The sequence below is a fragment of the Chionomys nivalis genome, chromosome 12, assembly GCF_950005125.1.
Source record: "Chionomys nivalis chromosome 12, mChiNiv1.1, whole genome shotgun sequence".
NCBI lineage: Eukaryota > Metazoa > Chordata > Mammalia > Rodentia > Cricetidae > Chionomys > Chionomys nivalis.
Window position 1 is genome coordinate 5,154,488 of NC_080097.1, and position 18,156 is coordinate 5,172,643.

An 18,156-nucleotide genomic window follows, 5' to 3' on the forward strand; every position below is an offset into this window, starting at 1 on the left:
AATTTTTAAAAAATTCCGTAATATGTGACACTTTTTTATTTCCAGAATACTTTTTTTTCTGGTGCTGGTTTGTTTTGTAGACAAGGTCTGTCTGGCCTGGACCTCTCTCTGACTACGCTGGCCTTGAAGTCACAGATAAATGCTCCTGCCCCAGCCTAATTAACTGGGATTACAGCATGGGCTACCGTACCTGGCTTAGCATCATTTTGCAAATTAAATGAGAACATATAAAAGGATCTTGGCACTTGTGGGCACTCAATAAATTACCAATATGTTTCTGTTATTAATTAGTTCTGGATGATACTCAATTTCTCTTGTTGAATGTCATCCTCTTGCCTGCGTCTGGAGATGTCGATACTATAAAGTCTCTTCTCTGAAAGGAAGAGCAGGAGATTGGGGGAGAGGAAGAGAGAGAGAAACAAAAACAAAATATGCATGAAAATTCAGAATAAAGCCAATTGTATGCTGATTAAAAGACCTGATTTGTAAAAAGATAAAAAAGCACACCTGGTGGTAAATTCTGAAATGAGGAATCAACACCCCATGTTGGTTATGACAGCACCCCTGTACCCCCATTTTGGTTCTGACTTATACAGGACGCCGCCCTTCAGCTCGGAGGAGGAGCTGGATGAAGAGGACTTCATCCCTGCATACATATCCCCAGACTTATTTACGGTCCAGCCGTCTAAGAGTAATCTGAGCAACTTCCGGAAGAATTCTGTCAAAAGTGACACGGATTGGACGGAGGGAAGCGAGATGGAGGACTCGGATGTTTCCCCGAAGCCCACAGGTGAGCCTTGATCTCTGAAAACCCCCTCTCAAGTGTGCTTAGGACATGGTCCCTGCCCAGGGGCACCACGCCCTGGGCATCTGAGCTGGAACTGTGCGTGAGGACTGTGGGGCTCGTCCCAGGGCAGCGCTAGACAGCCACCCATCTTCAAGTAGACAGGGAAGAGCGGGTTGAGGACGCCTGAGTATGCGGCCCTCCTACAGCCGATTGAATGAAGTGCCCCAAGCTGAGTGACTTCAACACCAGAAATCTGCTGTGTCCGTATCCTGTAGGCTGGAAGAGTATAAACTCAAGGTGTTGGCAAGGTTCCTTCCTAAAGAGAGCCACAGGGAAGGTGTGCTCTGTTTCTCTGGGGAGACTCTGTTCTCCCTGTCTAACTTTGTATCATCTTCCACTGTGAGTTCCTCTCGGTCCTGGTTTCTAGGCTTTTGTTTTGTTTTGTTTTGTTTTGTTTTACTTGATTTTCAAGCCTGGGTTTCTCTGTAGCTTTGGAGCCTGGAACTTTAGCTCTTGTTGACCAGGCTGGCCTCGAACTCGCAGAGCTCTGCCTGCCTCTGCCTCCTGAATGCTGGGATTAAAGGTGTGCGCCACCACTGCCTGCCTCCTGGTTTCTAGTTTTAATAAGGACTGTTCACATAGATCATGGACCACTCTTTGAATTGTGTGTGTGGTGCATGTATGTGTGTGTGTAGTGCATGTACATGCGTGTGAACAGTGTATGCACATGTGTGGTGCATGTATGTGTGTGCATATATGCATGTGTGTATTGTGTGGTTGCATGCATACACATGTGTACACATATGAAGGACAGAGGTCAGTGTTGGGTATCTTTATTTTCTTTTTTTGAGACAGTGTCTGTCACATAACCCAGAGCTCACTGATTTGGCAAGGCCAGCAGGCTGTCGAGCTCCAGGAATGTTCTTGCCTCCACCTCCCCCAGCACTGTGATTACATGCACGTGCCAGCATACCTGGATTTTTTGTGGGTGCTGGGATGGAACTCAGGTCCCCATGCTTGTGTGCAGGCATTTTACTGCCTAAGCCATCTACCCGGCCCAGCCCCGTGGGACCACTCTCAATGACCTCACTCTAACTTAACTTCACTTCCAACGAAGATTACGTTCTAAACTGAGCGCCTCAGCATGGGAATCCCAAGGGACAGAATTCAACCTGTTAACCTTGGCTGACTGAGAACGGCTGTCCTAATGGGCCGTGCTTTCGACAGGGTGATCTTAAGAAAGACTAGCCTCCTGTGTGAGATTCCTGACCACTTCCAAAAGGAGACAGAGCCAGTAATGGTCTTCTTAACATAGATTGTTTCAGTATCATTTATAATTGAAGATTTTAAATATATCTGGTTTAGCTATATTACATATAATTTGAATATACTACATAGTTATATAATTTTGGAAAATATAATGAGTGCATTTAAAAATAACGCACTATTTTCTACATACCCATTAAATATTATATACTTATTTGAATGAGACAACCCACTGTTGGTTTGAGTGAAAACTTTGTAGCTTCATGCCTGGGCATAGGATTTCTTCTCTTAAGGAAATTATAAGTATTTAGTTTTAATTTTTTTTTAATTTTATGTGTATGTATATGTGTATATGTGTGTGCACGCTTGTGTGAGGCCACAAGAGGGCATCAGATCGCCTGGAACTGGAGTTAACAGGTGGTTATGAGCTTCATGATGTGGGTCCTGGGAACTGAACCTCTTAATCGGTAGGAACAGCGGTGCTATTGACCCCTGAGCCATCCGTCATCTCTCCAACCCCTTCTTCTTTCCAAACCCAAAATGCCTCAATTAGTTTTATTTGAATGATGAATCGTGGTATGTAAAGCTAAGACTCCTTCAGAGCCGACTGGGGGCTTTTGGAACTGATGGTGATACCGTCTATGGAAACCTTCTCTTGACTGTGTTCTGTTGCTCCTATAGGAACCTCTGTTAAGATACAAACTGAAAATGTTGAGAGCATGGTTTTACACCAAGGAAGTGGGAATAAACCAGTTACTGGAATGAATATTGCTGAGACACATATCAAAAAGGAAGACTTGCAAGAATTAAAGGTGAAACCACTTGCTAACTAGTTCATCTTCGGATGAATTAATTAGTAAATATATTTTATAATAGAATCAAAGTTGATTGTGATTAGTTAATATAGTGAAGGCTGATGCGTCGTCCTGATTTGTTCTTAGTGTTGCATTTTTTTAACCATCCCATAGAAAATATCCTGTCTGACAGCAGGTATGTACAGATCAAGCAATCTGAAGTCTGTAGTGTCCCAAACCGCTAAACTTCGTAAACACTGGCGTCATCTCAGACATTCGCAGGATTTGAGATGCAGCTTACAGAGTCTAGGTCTGGCCTCAAGTATGTACACAAGAATTCAAAATGCACACAAGAAAGTTTCTGATTTTGAATCACACTGGATTTGGAGTTTTCGGATTGGAGATACTCACACCCAATAAGATGTCTGAAAATAACCCTAAGCCCAGCTCCCTGTCTAATTTGAAATACTTCTAGCCCAGTCATTTCAGTTCTCTGTAGGACTGTTCAGCCTACAATGCAATGATATTTGTCTCTCTCACTGCACAGATTCTCACAGCCCCATCCTATGTGAGTTTGCCACCTGCAGCCGTTAGATGTTTTGACCACAGCAGTGGGATGAGCTAGAATCCAGAGCCTCCACATCTACTCCAGGGATTTTTCTGATGCCTGGAAGTAAAATAGGAACTTTTAAGAATTTGTCCAACCTCGGAATCAGAATCATCGGAGAGGCCTGGAAGGTTCTGGAGCAGTTCTAACACCTAGAGTGTTTGTAATGGAGCCCGGCTGTTGCTGCTCTGCCTAGCTGGCTGTATAGACTGTGTGTTCCAGTATGGCCATCCTCTCCAGTTCTGTAGCTAAGCCCACCCCACTCCCGTTCATCCACCAGACTCAAAACAATCCGGTGAACATTCTTCATTAGTTATTGGGTTTTTTTGTGTGTTAACACAAACCAAAAAAATAAAATTGTCAAAATGCTGCATCATTCAAGATGGCATGGCTCTCCTGGAAAAAGACTTGCCAGAAATGTGTTCCTTCTAGGGGGGGCTCTCATTCTACAAGACTCCTGGGTGACATAAATCACCCTGACTAAGAGTTTCCTCCCGCTACCATCTTTGTAGTCTAGATTTTTCTAAATTCATAGTTGATAAAGAAAAAAATCTATGGCATGGAAAAGAGAAGTGATTTCTGTAAATTTCATGATGCGGGTTTTAAAATTCACTTTGCAGCTCTGAAAGGTGCCTCCATTTGGGCTCCTGTGCCATTTCCACCTTCTCGTTCAGTGTCGGCTGCTCGACTTAAACCACAAAATGAACGAGAAGCACTGTTTCTTTAAGAAATGCAAGTTATAGCTGGGTGGTGGTGGCACATGCCTTTAATCCCAGCACTCGGGAGGCAGAGGCAGGCCGATCTCTGTGAGTTTGAGGCCAGGCTGGTCTACAAGAGCTAGTTCCAGGACAGGCTCCGTAGCTACAGAGAGAACCTGTTTATTCTCTGTGTTTCTTTCAGTGCACAGATGGAGATGATGATGGCTGGGACATATCATCCTTAGAGGAAGAGAAATCCTGGGAGAAAAAGCTAGAACAGAGGGAACCCCCACCTGTGAAGAGAGATCTAAATTCCAGTCAAGTGCCAAGGGCCTGGGGCCCAGTGAACCCTCGGGAATTCAAGGAAGAAGGTTAGCATTCCTCACTCCCACATGGATGGGCCGTGTTTCTGGAGTGTGTACGTGTGTGTGTGTGTGTGTGTGTGTGTGTGTGCGCGCGCGTTAATGTACATGTGTGGGCAGGAGTCACTGGTCTCTTCCTGAGAAGCTGTCTGCATTGTGTTTGAGGCACGATCTCTCCTTGGCCTGGCGCTCACCAGGCAGGCCAGACTGGGTGGTTCTTGTGAGAGTTCCGGGTCTGTCGCTGTTTCTGCTCCCTCAGTGCCGGGGAAACAGTGACCTTTTTAAAATGTGAGATCTGGGGATCAAATTCAAGTCCTCAGGACTGATCTGCAAGCACTGTAGCAATCAAGCTAAGCCTTTGGTCCCAGAGTCTTTCAACTGTACACCTATCTGCGGTTAGTTACACTTCTGTTCGTTCAGGCAGACACACTGCTGGGGGCTGGGATCATAGCTCAGTGGTCGAGCCACTTAGCCAAAACCAAAACCAGACCAAACCAAATGACACAGTTGTTAGAACCAAGATCTTGACGTTATCTTTCTATTACAAGGTATATCTGAATATTGGTAACTTACTTCACAAACGTACAAAACATTTTAATTTCTGCTGTAATGTTTCATTAAATAACATAGTGTTATTTTTCACCATGCCCACACAGATATTCCCTTTGTGCAGATGCCTCTAGAAATGATCCTCTCTGAGCTTACACAAGGATGAGAACAGGCTTTCTGCAGTCCTCCAGGACTCCTGTATCTCCTACTAAGTACTTGGTTTTCTTCCAAGGTGATTTTTTTTTCAGCGTTGTAGTCTGTGGGATGGATCACAAATGACGTTGACATTGTAATTTGGAATGCTTCCTGTCCACCAGAAGAGAGCCTAGATGTAACTCTCAGCAGACCTGGTTTCTAAATTCAAAGTCAATAAGTGTGTGCACCCACATGTGTGAGTGTGTGTGTGTGTGCATACATATACACATCCTGTTTACTTTGCTTGATTGACTTGTTGAGACGAGATTTCACCTGCGTCACGGTATAGCCCAGGGCTGGCCCTGAGCTTTCAGTCTTCCCGCACCACATCTGGAGCACCAGCATTATAGGTGTGCTACTGGGATCAAATCTAGGCTTGTGTGCCAAGTCAGATCCAGCCACCCATCCCCAATAAGCCAACTAAAAGACCCAAACTGACCGCGGGCCACAAAGTAGATTTGTTTAGTGTGACTGCATTAGGAAGAGGGACAGAGCTGTCCAGTGACCACCCCCAAGTCAAAGTTTAGAGGCCAAGAGCATCCATGGTTGAGCAATTGGTCTCTCCCACCACTGACCCAACCATTGCCTGGGATTTAGTCTTAACCTGAGAAACAATCTGACTTATTGTTAGAACTGTATCCCATCTCATTTTGGGTAGGGCCTTTTCCTCCTCCCACCATGAGATTCCTGGGGGGAGTTCTCATTTCTTTGAAGTCCATTGTGTTGAATGGCACGGTATCTCTTCAAGATACATGCACATCTTCCACGCCAGTTATACCACCATGCCCAGTTGTAGTTTATATAAAATCAAAGTAATCCTGGTGTATTATAAAAGGTAAGATGAGCAGAAGGGTCCTCCATGATATTGCTCACCATCTTTAATATCCAGTGGGCCATTCCCATGTCTCTCAGTACTGCACTCAAACCTGCCTCTTGATTTGACAACTTCAGATATTAGCTACTGATGTCCTGCTAAGAAGGGGGCGTCTTTACCACCATCCTCGACACCTCGTTGTGCCCCTGTTCGCAGCTTCCTGCCAGTGCAGAGAGTTCCCACAGCCATGTCTCCTGTCTGCAGCAGGTCATCTTGTCCCCTATGGGAGTTCTCAGCTCTGAGTATGTCAGCTGTACAGTAACTGCCACATGATAATGTGTCTGCAGCAGTGCCATTGTGAAGTTATCTCTGCTTAGGACTCAGAAAACCCAAAAGACTGCTTGAGAGACATTGCCTTATGAGGAACTGGGAGCATGCTTCCATGCCAGGACCCCACGTTTCTCAGAGAACATTCTAGAATCAAATTAGAGCGGAGTTCTCCACAGCGTGCTGCTCCCGCAGCTCAAAACCATGACTGTAATTAACTTCAAATTTAAGTTCTTTTGCCCCAGCAAAATCTCTGTTTAACACTTACCTCTAAATATTAGAGATTCACATCGATGTGTAGGATTGCATGTTCCTTTCCTGCCCGGTTTCTGTTTGCTTGTAGTTAATAACACAGCACAGACACGCCAAAAACTCAGTATCCAGGCTCCATGCTGAACACCAGGGAAAGAGAAGCAGGACACAGGCCCAGCTACCCTGGAGCTCATGGGCGTCAGAATGGATGGTCACAGGCCACCGTGTCCTGTGAAGAGATCTAGAAATGTGGCCAACTTGGGGGTGGGCGTGCTAGCAACCTCCCCCAAAGCATGTAGGGACCTGGGGCAAGGTGAACAGATTGAGACACTGGGTGAACAAAGACTGAAGTGGGGGTCTGAATATCCCAGTTTAACCATAGGTCCCCTCCCCCTCCTGCTCCCTGTCCAGGACTTCAAGACAACGAATCGAGCACCCTGAAAAGCAGCCTAGTGACTGTGACTGACTGGAGTGATGCGAAGGGGAGGATGGGAGGAGCTCGGGATGTCATGGACGTGTAGGTACAGCTCCAGTCAGAGAACCGCTCCGCAGCCAGCGCTGGCCGACAGCCAATAGGATTCCAGCGCTCCTCAGCATTCCCACCGTACAAGGAAACTCATTCAGAGCAAGGGCGTCTTTGACGACACGTACCGCAGAATTGAAAACTGTCGGCTGTGTAGAAGCAAGATGTCCTTTAAATCATAAAATGTGTTTTCCAGTACGGTACTCTAGTGTTAAATGTATTTTTTTTCAAATAACTTTTAAGTCTTTTTTTTTTTTGACTGATAGTAGGCTTTGGTTTGAGTTATTGTAGCTTTTTAAAATATGTTCTGTCACGTCAGTAGCTTTTATGTTACAAAATTCTGTTAAGTCTCTTCAAAATTGAATTAGTGATACCAGTGACACCCTACGTGTTAAACTGGTTGTTTTCCGTACACATTATGTCTAGAATGGTAACAATTAGCTAGGCCCATGCTAAATACATTTCCCTGAAGTACCTTTGATCCCACGGAGCTCTGAGGCCCTCTTAGCATGTTGCTATTGACCAATTATTTTCTGCAGTGTAATATTTATCTCGGATATTTTATGAATAGCGTGCAACTGTTCTAAATGCCAACTGATTTTCATGAGATGATCATTAGAAAGAGATGAGCCATTCCTGAGTCACACATGTGTGTATTTTCTGTGTTCTTCAGTACCCAGCCATTATAAAATACCTCAGAACTAATTTATATTCTTGATCAGTGATCTCGGCAATGATCGGAAAATTTATATGTAAACTGTTTGCTTGCCTTTTTTTTCTTTTTTAATTTTTTTCTTTTTTAAAAAAATAGTTTTTATACTTTGTGGTACCATTAGGACACTGTCTCAGAAAAAAAAAAAAGAAAGGTAACATTTTAATAGCTTGTTGATTTGGGGTCTTCTGTCATCCATCAGCAGTGCCAGTAAAGTCCTCCATGACAACCTGTGACTGTGGCTGTTTATTGGGGATGGCTTCTCGGCTAACTTTATGAAGGGGCTTACACAAAGCCATGGCTTCTGACACCCTGACCTTGGAATAAATCTCTACGGCTACTGTGGCTGCCATCCACCCTTCCACCCTCCTGCAGGGGCCACCATAGGCTCGCCTTTTGTAGACATCCAAAAGCTTATTAAGTGTCAGACTGAGATGTGGGTAGAGATGAACAGCCTGCGCCCCACTCACTTCCGCAACAGATTTTTATCGATCGAAGCACATAGCTTTTTGTTTATTTATTTATTCTGTTTTTTAAGAATGTCTGAACTAGGCAGCCACAGCTGACTTGGAACTCAACCTGCCCTAGACCAGCCTGACCTTGAACTCAGAGATCCAGCCGCCTCTACCTCCCGAGTGCTGAGATTAGAGGCGCGCGCGCGTGCGTGCGTGTGTATGACCACGCCCAGCCTGAGCTACGTGGCTTTGCTTCTGTTCTGGGTGTGATTTAGGCCTCCATTCGGGTAGAATTTTGAGATGTGATCTTTTTGAAATCATGAAGAAAGAGAGGCTGCTCCGGGTTCTGTGCCGTGGTTTGATTTCTGGGACTGGGGAAGTATAATGGTCCTCTGCCCAAACCCAGCATAGGAATTAACTTGGTATATTTTGGTCACAAGACTCAATTCTTTAACTTCTCTGTTTAGTTTTGTTTCATTTTTCCCCATTCTGTTTGATTTATTCTTTCTTCTGTAGCCAGACCTATGGCCCCTGCCCAATACCATCTACCCCTTTCTCCTCTACTTCCCTATATTCTACCCATCCGCGTTCTTCACCAGCTCAGCTGAAGAACAACAATCACTTTAGATGTATGCCTTCACAATACTGTTTCCACACTGGTCTGTGGTGCTTACAAAAAAAAATATTTCAAGTATTAACAAGGTATGGCATTTAAAAATTTTTAATTGTATTTTTCAAAACATTTTTTAAAACTTCTTTTTCTTTCCATTGAGTTCCTGCAAACAATGTGATTTTTTCCTTTTCAATCATTCGCTCTTGGGGAAAGTCACGTGGCACCCAGCACCCGTGTGATTCATCCCGGACGATTTGTAGCTCTTGACACAGGTGCCGGATTCTTACAACTGATAACAGCTCACGTCCTGGCCCCATCTTTCAAAGGCTTCTGCTTTCTACTCCACTTTTCTTGGCTGCGTATGCAGGAGGAGGAAAGGAGCCACCACCAAGGGCGCTGGGGGTGTGAGTGAGTTGGGTCACACAAGCTGTGTAGGGATGGTGATGAGGGCTGCCTTTGTCGGCAGGTGGTTTGCAGGCCAGCCTCAGGATCCCTGTCTTGAAAACTGGCCAGTGTCTCAGTGACCTCCTGAGTGCTATGTGCAGGACTCAGGAGACAGACAGGAACTGAGAACAGCAGGCACCGCACAGCCCGCCCTCCCTGCTACTTCCTCAGCTGGCTTTGGATTCAACCACAGCCAGGGCCCAGCTCACCCAAGGGTGTCAGACAACCCTTGTAATCTATGATCCACTTAAAGGACAATGACAGCTTGGCCTCGGTAGTCCTTTCTTGAGCCATTGTCATGAATGGCGGTCCTGTCAGACAGGTCTAAGAAACTGGAAGGCAGCTCTACATGGCAGGTAACGACGTGACTGTTTATCTGGGACACCTGATGAGGAATAGTCTCAACTTGCCCGCATCCCGTTTACAAGCCACCATTGCTGACATACTTCTGCCTAACATGTGGATGGGACGAGGGAAGCTCTCAGCGTACCAAAGATCAAAGTGACCGTCACCCCAACATTTCCTGAGCCTTTGAACTAAGCGTCCATGTATTCTGTGGGTATAAAATACGCAGATCCTGTAAATAACCTGTTTATTTTCCTTATAGAAAGGCACAACAGAAAATGATCAGCATATAGCTATAAGAACATTTACATCCGTCCAATCAACAGTCTTCAAATTCATATTTTAAAAAAACAAGCGGAAGCGGCAATTACAGGAGGGCCCCGGAAGGATCATTGCGTGAACAGTTCAGTTTCAAGACACAGCTCGTCAGGCGCTCCTTTAGACATAAGCGTTCTTATCAAACTGTTTTGAAGGACCTGTGGTTTTAAAATCACCTTCTCCACCATGATACTTGGTCCGGGAAGACGTGACAGACGTGGGTCCATTGTACGTGTAGCCCATTCTGAAAGGTAATGCATACTTTGTTGGGAGCAGTGAGACCCCAGATCCTGAATTTCTTGTAATCCCCTGATCTGAGTGCCTACAGCTGCTCTGAGCACGAGACCTTCAGGAGCTCCTGATGGCAGGAGAGTGGTTTCTGGTGGGTTTGGCTGGGGCGTGGCTATCTCTATATAATCTGCCCCTGAACACAATAAAGGGGCATTCTTGGGGAATTCAAGGATGACCCATGTTGCTGTCTCTGTGTGTCTGTGTATTTTAACCTCCAGCCCCCTTGCCCAAAGCTCGCGAACTCGCTGCCAGCGCACAGAGTGCAGACACGGAGGCGCAGTGAACACAGCAGGGCGAGCTTTAAAAATAATACCTGTCCCTAACCCTTTCCCACAGTTACTTCTCATTTCTAAGAGTTACAAATTGTGTGTAACTTGCCCCAGATGTAATGATTTAGAAATAATACAGCTGGGTGGTTCTCAACCTATGCGTTGAGGCCCCTTTGGCAAACTTCTAGCTCCAAAAATATTTACATTATAATTCACAAACTAGCAAAATTACAGTTATGAAGTAGCAATTAAGTAATTTTCTAGTCGGGGGGGGGGTCACCACAGCATGAAGTACTAAAGGGTCGCAGCAATAGGAACCACAGGTGTAGCCCTTTTTTAGCAGCTGTTTCTCTCTCTCTTACCTGGGTGTTTTATTGTTGTCAGATATCGAAAAGCAAAATATGACACCACCAATGATACAGAGCGAGGCTCCTGCCCACCCGATGAAGAGAGCGGCTCCCAGCTCGTACCTGTGAGGAAACAACACGGCATTACAGGCAGCTCACGGGCGCTGGGCAAGCCCTGCCGACTACAGCTTACTAACCGCCCACACTTTCCTTATATAAACTAACAAAGGAAGTAGGAACGTTTTGGGGTCAGTGTTTGTTTCTAGTCTCTCCTGCTTCCTGACAGGGAACGAGGGTAGCGAGGCCCAGCCAGGTCAACGACGGGGTTACCTGACTCATGAGCACCTTCCATTCTCTGCCTTCGCTTTCCCGAACTTCCCGCTCATTTCTTCTGTCCCACGGACTAAATCACTTATCCGCGCTGCAGTGAGGGAAAGGACCCCGACCTCCACATCTGTTCTAGCAAGTTCAGTAAACATCAGATAACCTGCTGTATGCAAAATATGAAGGTGCCGGGCGTCTGTGCAGAAAGGGTGAGGGCCAGAGGAGAGCATCATTCCTATGGTCTACTGGGGACATTTAGAGGTAACCAGTGACCAGGCTTCGAGATGGCAGAATACAATGCCTCCTCAATGGCCAAAGTGAATGCAGACACGAGTAGATAGTCCTTCCCCAGGCGGGAAGGATAGGACTGTCAAAAATGAAGTCACCTGTCAGACAGCTAGAAGAAACCCTTTCAGGTGAGGAACAGCCACACACCCCTAAAAGAAGGAACGAGGTTTGTAAAACCGCAGAGGCTTTTGGGTTCTAGTGTCTGCCTGCCCCTCTTCCTGTAGAACTGTTTACTTCTGTGAGAAAGCATCTCACTTTTGTTCCATAGACACACGTGTACACACATGCACACACGCGCACACACACAAGCATACACACTGCGAGACTAAGGAAAAGCTCTCCTGGTGCATTTCAGTATAAAAGGAACCCAGGGTGTGTTTTGGTCACACGGATCCATGCAGAGATAATCTCAGGAGAGCCCAAAGTGAAGAGAAGACGGGGTTCCAGACAGCCACCCTCTCTTTTGCTCCTGACATGGACCAGGCATGAAGCATGAAAGAGCCTGGCTTTGGCTTGGTGTGGAGGCCCCACTGCTGTGGGGAACAGCCGGCAGGAGCTCTCCAAGGTCCTTAGCCCATTGATCCTGCCCACTTGACTGTGTAGGGGGAGTCTCTGCACCCTTGTATCCCTGCATGGGCTTTCTGTGGTGGTCTGTGTGTAGCTGTAGGAGTCCCTGGAGCCTGCACCACTAGCAGGTAGGGAATGCATCAGGAACTTTTTTTTTGTTCCATCTGGGATGGAGTTATGCGTACTCTGTAGTGTGATCCTTTCTCTTCTCTCACACTTACGTCCTTGGAAGTCAGGTGACAGATGGGGACAAGGGACAGGTGTGGCAGGACAAGTAGGGATTAGCACTTGGTCAGCTTCCGAAGACTCCTTCCAGGCTTCTGATGTAGCAGCGACAGAAACAGGAAGTTGTGGGTGGTGACACACCTTCAGGCTGCACGCGTACACACACACCAAGAAGGCCAGGAGTGAAGTACACATCAGAAGAGATTTGGCCAGATCAGGAGTAATGGGGTGGGGAGCGGATTTCTCAGTAACAAAACCAACAAACTGTCATGCTCTGTATTCGAAAACAGCACTGCCCAGATTCTCCTGTCCTCTCCTAAGATGCAGAGTCGTGCGTCATTGCAGGTGCGTGACCTTTGACTCCCCTGAACCCCTGAGGTCCCGGAAGGAACTGGCTTCACATCCTACTGGACTCATTCTGTGACAGCAGCTCAGGACAACACTTCTCACGGAGACCGTTCCCATAGGAAACAGAACCTCATCTGACATCTCTCTCCACCCCGGAGGTCATCTCTCCTTGCCCTGTGCTGTACTGGACATTCACCGTCCAAGAGTCCCCGGTCTCTTTTCAGTCATGGGTTTTACTGAAGGAGGATGTCAGTCCCAGCCGCCTCGGTGATTAGGCAAGAGTCTCCAGCTCTTACAAATGGTCAGTGAGGAGAAAATATCCCAGAGGCCACGAGCCACACAGCTCACACAGCTCAGCGACATGACCTTCCTGAGAGGAGCATTGCAAGCACTCACAGGGTGGAGCAAACCTCAGCGTTGCGTCTTCACTGACTCAAGCCGTCTTGAAACTTCCTGAGGGGATTTAGGGATGATGATCTTGGTTTATATAATAACTGGTTCTTTTATTCTAGTTTTTAAGTTTTGAGACAGGGTCAGGCCTAATGGATCTCAGGAGGACTTCAGACTTGCTGTGTAGCTGAGGGTGAGCTTGAACTTGTTTCTCAGTCTCTACCTCTACAGTGATGGGATTGTGGGTGGACCACCCTGGTTGGTGTCTGTGGGGGACCGGGTAGACCCCAGGGCTCCGGCACGCTACGCTAGCGCTCCACAGACTGAGCTGCATCCCCAGACCCTCATTCCATTTTTAAAATATATTTTACTTTTCACAAATGTAGGACCAGTTTCGTGGGAATTTTTTTCCCATTTGATTTCTATTGTAAATCTTGTCAAACACTTCAGAGAAATCTGGAGTTGTTTTTTATACATTCCCCCCCCCCTTTTAACAATTCTGTTTGGTGAGTTTCTGATTGGTTCTTCCTTTCTAAGATTTTTTCTTCATTCTGTTTGAGAGACACATGTCCCAGTCTTCCCCATCAGGGACTTCGGTTCACACCAATCAGTGCACGTCATTGGCAAACACTGACCGGCGTTGAGAGAGAGGACAATATAACCACCGACCGAGATCTGCTTCCAAGGCACGTCTCCCTCACCTCTGCCCGGAAGTGTTTCTTGACTTTCGGTAATGCTAAGGGACTGATTTCAACGCTTGAGGAAGATTATCCAAATTTCAAATTCTCTGCAGCATGCTTTGTGCTGTAGATCCTCTTGTCCCTAAGCCAGCTTTTACAGTCACAGTGTGGCCTCTTTGTTCCCAAGACCACAGTTTCTTCCTTATTTCAGAAGAACAAATATGCCCGGCTCCAGATGTACCATGACTCTCGGGGTGAGGGCAGAAGCTGGTTTCGGGATAAACTGTTTTCAGCGTGTGTCAAACGACAGCACTTATCGGATGATGGCTGCCCCCGTGTAGCTTCAACACGTCTCTGTGAGAGAATGTGACTTTGGGGAGCTAAGACTTGGGGATGAGTTTACTTCTATCAGAAAAATAAAAACATGGATTAACTGCTTCAAAGTATCCTACGGATAAACCAAAAAGATCTGAAGGGTTCATAGATGCTTTGGGGTATGGGCTAAAGTCACTATCCTGTCCCTGGTGCGTCTAGAGCTATCTACGGCTCATGGCCTTCATTCCGTGAGAGTCGGGTTAAAGCACCGTGGTGTGGCCGACTCAAGACAACACACCCTTCCGTTCACAGTTTAGCCCTTCAGCCTGCACAGCCCCCTAAGGAACAACCGCTTATTTCCACATGCTGACCTCGTACCCCAATCTCCATTTCTGACTTGATTTTCCTTTCCTGGGGCTCTTCCTTCCGTGACCACCACTGCCAGGCCGAGCCACGTCCTGCGCTACTCATCATATTAGGGATGGAAAGAGGTGGTCGGCCTGGCCGCTCTGCCCACAGACCCCATAGGCTAGCGGGCTGGTAAGGCATTGAGCAAATAATTACAGTACAGTGTGATAACTCTAACAATAGAACTCAAGGAGCATGTCTGTGCAAACAGGCGTGACCTCAACCCTCCCAGATACATACCAATGTGCTTTGAGTAAAGACTTGGAGGCAGCATGCCCTTACTGTTAGGATTTGTGCTTTTCTTTTCTTTGGGTTTTCGAGACAGGGTTTCTCTGTAGCTTTGGAGCCTGTCCTGGAACTAGCTCTTGTAGACCAGGCTGGTCTCGAACTCACAGAGATCCGCCTGCCTCTGCCTCCCGAGTGCTGGGATTAAAGGTGTGCGCCACCACCGCCCGGCTGTGCTTTTCTTTTTTAACACACATTGCCATTCCATTCTCATACAATCCCCAGATGCGGGTAGAAATATCCTTATCTTGCAAACAAGGAAACTGAGGCTCAGCAAGATTACATTACTCACCCCGTATTTCAGCTAAGTAAATGTCAGATCCCATGTTTTTTTTGGGGGGGGGGGTTTCGAGACAGGGTTTCTCTGTGGTTTTGGAGCCTGTCCTGGAACGAGCTCTTGTAGACCAGGCTGGTCTCGAACTCACAGAGATCCACCTGCCTCTGCCTCCCGAGTGCTGGGATTAAAGGCGTGCGCCACCACCGCCCGGCTCAGATCCCATTTTTAAACCCGGGCTCTTGACGGTTGCTCTCATAGTAAATGAGTTGATGGATATTTTTAAATCCGGGTCAGTGAAAACTACTGCTAGTTCCCGCTTCAGAAAGGTTCTCTCCCTCCCCGGCTCATTAAGTTCTCAGCGGCTCCAGAACTGTGGGGTGTGGAATTCCTTCCAAATATCCTGGGGCTGTCTTTTCATCCGACACCACGAGAGGCAGGGAGCCATTAACCAGGGCACACTGAGCAGCCCCTCCGAAAACAAAGTGGCTGCAACAAATGAAAACTCCTCATCCTTTTCGGGCCCACGGAAAACTGAAGTGACCTTCGTGAAGGTCACAGATCATTTTAGAGTACAAAGCCCTTGCTTTAAGAATGGGAATAGCAAAAATAAATATGCCAGCTACCTTACCGCACAACAATATGTTTTGGGGAAGAAAAAAATGTAAAAAATCTAGAATGTGCATGTTATCCACATGGATACCTTCAAAATTGAATTCTCTTGGTAAGCCAGGCTTTTAGACACTAGTGAATGATGTAAACGCCTCTATATAATCTAAGGGCCAGAAATCTGCAAGGATATATTGTATACATGGATATTCTATAGGGATTACCTGTAAATATGTTTTCTCCCAACACTTCCCACTCCAGGTTGCTGGCGTAGAGTGGGTTGTTTAGAGCCGCCCTTCCTGTGGTTGCCATAGTCCACCTCCCGTCTGTAACATGCCCCCATCTCTCCTGCTAACTGTTCCCTCTGGCACCCCACAACACTTACAGAACAGTGGCAGGGGTCCCAACCAGCAGCAAAAGCAAGGCAAGAAAATTTAAACGACACGTTATGGGATCTTGATGGGGAATCCTCAAATCTGAAAAACTTGACTTTTTTCTTTTCTCCCTTTGGTGCCGTTCTGAACTGGAGACCGCGACAGGCTCGCGGGCATTAGCTTCCCACATCTGTGACTACCATTTGCCCCTAGGTAGTTTGGAGTTGTGCAAGCAAGGTGCCAATGTCAAGAATCTTGTTTTGGTTTCTTCCTGTGCGCTACTGCGGCGACTGCTTTCACCTCCATTTTTTTAAAGATAAATACACGGCAAAGATTTTATTTAACTCACTAAAGAATTAAAAGAGCAAATGAGTGTTAGAAATTATTCCAAGTTATAGCAAAAAATTAAGCAATCAAGAATGCTGAAGTGACGTCGGGCGGTGGTGGCGCAGGCCTTTAATCCCAGCACTCGGGAGGCAGAGACAGGCGGATCTTTGTGAGTTCGAGGCCAGCCTGGTCTACAAGAGCTAGTTCCAGGACAGGTTCCAAAGCTACAGAGAAACCCTGTCTCGAAAAACAAAACAAAAATGCTGAAGTAAATTCATAGATAAAATTACTGAAATTTGGTAGCTTTAACCAATATTTCCCCAGTATGTTATTGTCTTTAATCTTCATAACAATGCCAATCTGTGTTACTGTGATGAGGCTGTTGAATTAATCTAAGGTCCCAAAGAGCCCAGGGCCCAGATGCTCAAACCCCAGACTCTCATGGCTGACCTGAGTGCTCTCCCGGCTCACACTACCCCAGGTGCCTGTCACTCATGGAAACTTAGAAAACTTCTACAGTGGAAAACTAAACGGCGTGTTAGCCAAGGTAAGTTATAATTTAGTAGAACTTTCTCATGTTCCGAGCTATCGTTTCAAAAGCAAGTTCATTGCTTAGCAACGCCAGCACCATTGGTCTCCTCCAGCAGTGTGGATAATTGGGGTTTACCTGCCCTGAATCGGGAATGGCATGCTGAGTCACAGTGTCGCAGACAGCTCCATGACATGTTTACCAACTGTTCGGAAGTCTGAATAAACTGACCGTGTCCTTCCGTATAGGAAACTCCTGACTGCAGATGCTGCCCTGAGATCCTTCAGGGCAAATTCCATGGGCTAAGCCTGTGCTGAAGTCTCTGTGGATATGGGTGGGTGAGTTCCTTCGTAGTGAAGTGAATATGTACAGATAGACCAATGGCAAAAAAGAAAAAAAAAGCTGAACAATTAAAATGTTTCTAACGTTCATTCAGAGTCCTCGGCAGCCTGCCGGAAAACAAGTGAGATCCTAAGCCGGTGTTTGTGGAGACTCCGTGGCCATGTTGTGTGGTACGAGGAGTCTCCCAGTAGCTGCCACTTGGCATTTCCTGTAACATCTCACTGTGTGTGACACGGTGCCGTGTGTCTCCGAGCAGTGATACAGGTGACCGGAAGTTAACAGACAGAATATGCCTTCCTTCTTCGGGTCTTCTTAAAGCTTGACACTAGATCCCTTTGCACCTTCCTTCTACGTGAGAGCCAAGTATCATAAAGCAGTAATCCCTCTATTAGGTCTCTAACATTCAAGCAAGTATGTCCCTATTGCTAATTTCAAAATGTGAAAGATGATGTTTTGCTGTGTGAAGTTATATGTAAGGACCACTGCCTTTCAAACTAAGAGCTGACGCTTTGTAGTATTTACTAAGCACCATCAGACGTGACTGTAGACGGTTGAACGACGCCATCTTACCCGGCTATTACAACCCATCCGCATTCTATAGATTCAAAGCACGAAAGCATAAGGATGTCATAGAACTTAAAGCTAGGAAGCAGAGTTCACTCCAGGCAGCTTGGACCCAGGATCCGTCCTGACATTTAGGTTGTGAGCCTAGCCTTTAAAGACTGAGTCATCTCTCCAGCCCCAGGATCCTCTCCCTCCTGTCTGCTTCCCCTTATCTCATTTGCAAATGTCTTTCCTTTACAGATAGGCTAGACCCTCACTGCTGCATTACCACCCTGGCTGTAAGTGTCCTGCAGCGCAGGCTAGCTACAAGAAGTCCAGCAACTGACATGCATTCTCTGT

The 18,156-nt window shown here is 46.3% G+C and overlaps 2 protein-coding genes across 8 annotated transcripts in view; one reads left to right on the plus strand and one right to left on the minus strand.

Annotated features, from left to right (window-relative positions):
- The window catches only part of Dzip1 (DAZ interacting zinc finger protein 1), a 45,506-nt gene extending 37,391 nt beyond the window's left edge, over positions 1-8,115 (plus strand). For all 4 annotated transcript variants that reach the window (XM_057786056.1, XM_057786058.1, XM_057786057.1 and 1 more), the window contains 4 exons: positions 597-790; positions 2,735-2,865; positions 4,355-4,523; positions 7,063-8,115. In XM_057786056.1, the coding sequence (XP_057642039.1) occupies positions 597-790; positions 2,735-2,865; positions 4,355-4,523; positions 7,063-7,172 (604 nt within the window). In that variant the 3' untranslated portion in view covers positions 7,173-8,115. The remainder of the gene's footprint in view (positions 1-596; positions 791-2,734; positions 2,866-4,354; positions 4,524-7,062) is intronic.
- Positions 8,116-9,976: 1,861 nt separating this feature from the next.
- Cldn10 (claudin 10) overlaps positions 9,977-18,156 on the minus strand; it is a 73,883-nt gene continuing 65,703 nt past the window's right edge. For 2 of the 4 annotated variants that reach the window (XM_057786830.1, XM_057786833.1), the window contains exons 4-5: positions 10,984-11,091; positions 9,977-10,305 (exon numbers count right to left, since the gene is read on the minus strand). In XM_057786830.1, coding sequence (XP_057642813.1) covers positions 10,182-10,305; positions 10,984-11,091 — 232 coding nt within the window. In that variant the 3' untranslated portion in view covers positions 9,977-10,181. The remainder of the gene's footprint in view (positions 10,306-10,983; positions 11,092-18,156) is intronic. The other 2 variants (XM_057786832.1, XM_057786831.1) reach the window with 1 other exon arrangement.